The sequence below is a fragment of the Petaurus breviceps genome, unplaced genomic scaffold, assembly GCF_028583685.1.
Source record: "Petaurus breviceps papuanus isolate PSGF00001 unplaced genomic scaffold, PetGlider_PUasm1.0 90294, whole genome shotgun sequence".
Classification (NCBI taxonomy): Eukaryota; Metazoa; Chordata; class Mammalia; order Diprotodontia; family Petauridae; genus Petaurus; species Petaurus breviceps.
The window spans coordinates 1,248,034-1,252,001 of NW_027187208.1; the positions used below are offsets into that span (position 1 = coordinate 1,248,034).

Sequence of the window (3,968 nt, forward strand, 5' to 3'; positions counted from 1 at the left end):
CCTTCCTTCCTTCCTTCCTTCCTTCCTTCCTTCCTTCCTTCCTTCCCTTGGAACTCACCTCATCATACAAATGAGAAAATGAGGGCCCAAAAGATAAAATGACTCGCTCAGGGTCATAGAGCAAGTTAATGACAGTACAGCTGTAAAAGGTTTTAAATTCTTCCTCTAAGGCTTACTTCCTATGTGACCTTGTGCAAATCATTTGCCCTATTTAGGCCTCAATTTTCCTATCCACAAAATGGGGGCTGGGGATGGACTAGGTGGCCTCTGAGTTCCCTCCCACATTTGGATCTGTGCTGCTAGATCTTTGCAGCACAGGAAGTAGCTGCAATGTCAGTGCAGTGCTCTCTAGCAGCCAGAAGAGTAGATATAGGGACCAAGTTGGAAAGAACTTCCCTCTAGAGAGGAGAACTGGATTAGGGAAAGCAGAATAACAAGGACAGAGGGAAGAAGGAGGTCGGACTGAAGGGAAGGAACACAGGCTGATCAAAGTACCAGATACAGTTAGTGACCTTTGGGACTCCGGGACAGGGCTCATCTTGGGAAGGGAGAAGCTATGTCTTCTTTGACCCTTCCCAGCTCCAACTGTCTTCATCAGGGACGGTTGTCAAAGCAAACGTGAACACCAGGTTGAATTGAGTATGAGCACAGAGTAAAGAATCTCCCCTTTGTTCATTATCTGAGTCCAGCTACTGGATCTTATTTCTAAATCTGCTTGTATTCCAGTCACCTACCTCACTCCCTCACTCTCCTGTCCTAACCTCCACTCCATCTCCCAGGTTCCCTCCACCCCACACCCTCATACAAATGTATAGTCCTCCATGCCTTAGAAACCCTGCTCCCTTTCCTCTCATACACAAACACACACATTCCCCTAGTTTAGTCTTCCTTCCCTCTCTTTCTTTCTCACACACTCCACCTCAGAAACTCTCCCATATGCTTTCACACAAACATACTCTCCTAGCTCAGTCCTCTCTCCCTCTTCCGTATATATACTTCTCAGTTCACTCTCTCTCTCTCTTTCCCTCTCTCACACACACACACACATACACACAGAGCTTGTCTTTCTCATGCATAAGCATACTCTGTCTCTGTGTCACACACACACACACACACACACACACACACTCCTATCTCTCTCACATATATTCCTGCCTCTATATTATTTCATAGGTGGTCCTATCAATACTCTGGTTACAAGAAGAAATTACTAATTTACTTCCGATATTGCATAAAGATCAGACATCCTCTCATGAGGTTTTATAAGCACTCTTTCTCTTCTCCAGAGGTATTTTTTTCTTTTAATCTAAGGAATTACTATATGTGGAAACTCTGTGGTTTATAACTTATAACTGTGAGAATTGCCTGCACTACTAAGATGTCAAGTGTCTTACTTGTCCCTGGTCACACAGCTAGTCTTTGTTAGAAGCAAGGCTTTACATTGGGGTTTTCTGGATCCAAGGCTGACCTATCCACTAGCCCATGCTAGTACTATCATTGGAAACACCTTTGAGGTTGGCAAAATGCTGTAATACAAAGATTCATTTAACCTGCATGATAATCCTTGGAGGTGTGCACTCCAGGCTTCTCCCCATTTTAGGTTAGTCATTGATTAGCTAGAAGGCACCTCTGAGGGCATCTAGTTCAACTTCCTTATCATGTAGATGAGGAAATTGAGGGCTAGAGTGGTTAAATCACTTAGATGGTGTCATAGGCAGGATTCAAACTGAGGCTCCTCCAATTCCAAATCCACCATATTGTATCGGTTAGGGGTTAACAGGGACATGCCATGGGAACAAGGGGAAGTCCTCCGGGGATCTCTGACCAAAGTGGTTCTTGGACGAAAAAAAGATTCAAAGCTTCTAGTCTGCTTCTATCCATCTCTGTATCTTTCCTCTATCTTCATCTCTCTAAGTAATTTATTATTTTTATTTGTATCACATGACATAGCACTTTATGATTTTCAAAGTTTTTTTTTTTTTACCATTTATTCATTCAAACATTCATTCAGTGAGAGATATATCTGCCCTGGGAAAGTATACATTCCAGATATAGAGATAAGAAAACAACAAGCAAGTACAAATGGATTGCTCAATTTCTATAAGCCCTGAAGGATTCCCAGATGAAGGGCACGAATGAAGTGGAGTCAAATTGGGAAGGCACCTTGGAAAAGGTGACTCAGGTCTTCCAGGAAATGAAGGATGGTGATTGAAGTGAAGGTGAAAGGCACCAGGGGTAGCACAGAGGCTAGGGGCCTGTGAAAGGTAGAAGGGGGTTCTGAAGGGAAGGGGCAAAGAGGCCAAGAACACAAGGAGGATCAGCTGGTGGCAGAAGGACCAACATCCAGAAGTGGATGAAGGGGTGTGGCAGGGATGCCACTGTGTTCTGTGGGGAGATGGAGAGAATGGGAGTGACAAGAGAGGCCAGAAAGCCAGGGGAGATGAGGAAGAAGAGATTTTGGAGGAGGGATTTGAGGGAACTGAGAGCAGAGTAACAGGAATGTATGTGAGAGGAATGAACAATCTTGGAATGGGGATGGGGTGAGCAAAACATGCTTTTGTAGAGACAGACTGCTGGGGGAAGGGAGAGAACAGGCCCTGGGACAGGGAGTTGGGTTAGTTTCCAGCAGGAGAAATGTTTGGAGGAAAACCCTGGGGAGAAGGGTCCCAGTACTCAGGGGGAGGGGATCAGAAACATACGGAGTTCAGTGACCAAGGGAATCGGATTCTCTCAGCCTCCAGTGCCTCCTCAGCTCTGGCAGCTTCTTAGGCTGAACACCAGATTTAATATATGCTCCATTTGGACCCTACACATAGGTTTCTAAGTTTTTGCAGATCAAGAATTTTCCTTAAGGGGTTAGCCCTCTGATCACCAAAGCAATCTCCCCCTTAGGCTCACAAATAGTCCCCTAGTGCTCTCTACCAGTCTTGCCACCCTACCCCTGCTCCTCCCCTCACCCCACCCTCATGTTCTTGAGCTTTGCATTCTGGAGCTCGTGGTAGGGTCCCTGGGGTACCAAGGGTAAGGGACAGGCAAAGGAAGCTGGAGAAGGGAGAGTTGGGAAATGGGGGTTGGGGCCCAGAGGGACAGGGTCCTAGATGAAGGAGGCCCGGGAATGGGAGAGAGATGGGGCAAAGGGGCATCGATGAAGGGGAATACTTACCTCGGGGTGTCCTGCTGGCTCCAGAGCCTCCTCGGGGAGATTCGCAGCTACTATTGGCACTGCTGTTAGCACTGCTATTGAGGAACAGGGGACCCGGGCCGCACTGGGACTCTGGCTCAGGCGCGCTCCGATTCATCGCCAGCAGCTCCATGGTCCCAGGGTAGAGGTGGGCCTGGGGCAAGACCCCCTGCTGACCGGGAGCCTAGGGGACCACTTCCTACCGGTTCCACCTGTTCTCGCGTCTGTAGCTTCTGGGCCCCTGAACTGGCCCCCTCTGTTGTGTGTCCGCTCCGTCCTCTGCCGCCGGCCGGCACCTTGCGCTCCCACGCGGATTTCTCCCCCTCTCTCCCTCGGTCCCTCCCTTTGCGCGTGCCTCTCCTCCCGTTTCTCTACCCCTGGACTCCCCGCAAATCTTTTCCCTTCGGTTTCTCCCCTTGTCCTCTTGTGCCCTGTATCTTTCTGCCTCTGCTCCCCCAAACCCCGAAAATCTCCCTCTCCCTTTCTAGGGGACTCCCAGCTTCGTTCCCCCCGCAGCAGGATCTGCTGCTGCTGGGGCTGGGGTGGCCTGGGGAGCCCCGCCCCTCTCCTCCAGAGCTAAGCCGAGCTGGGGTCCCGCCCCCCTCTCTGCAGCGCGGCCGCTCGGCCTGGGGGTGGGCGTAGGGGGATGGGGGGGGTGCTCTTTCCTGCTGTTCCAACCCCGGTTTCTGGAGGGAGTCAAGCTCGGGACTGAGGCTGCCACTGCAGTTGCGGGGCGGGAGGAAGGAGAGGCAACGAAGGGGTGGTAAGAGACAAGATCAGACGTTTT

The 3,968-nt window shown here is 49.8% G+C and overlaps 1 protein-coding gene across 1 annotated transcript in view; it reads right to left on the reverse strand.

Moving 5' to 3' along the window:
- The window catches only part of CCKBR (cholecystokinin B receptor), a 17,826-nt gene extending 14,088 nt beyond the window's left edge, over nucleotides 1–3,738 (reverse strand). Inside the window, exon 1 of the mRNA XM_069107861.1 lies at nucleotides 3,164–3,738. Within this exon, the coding sequence (XP_068963962.1) occupies nucleotides 3,164–3,314 (151 nt within the window). The 5' untranslated portion in view covers nucleotides 3,315–3,738. The remainder of the gene's footprint in view (nucleotides 1–3,163) is intronic.
- Between the last annotated feature and the right edge of the window lie 230 nt (nucleotides 3,739–3,968).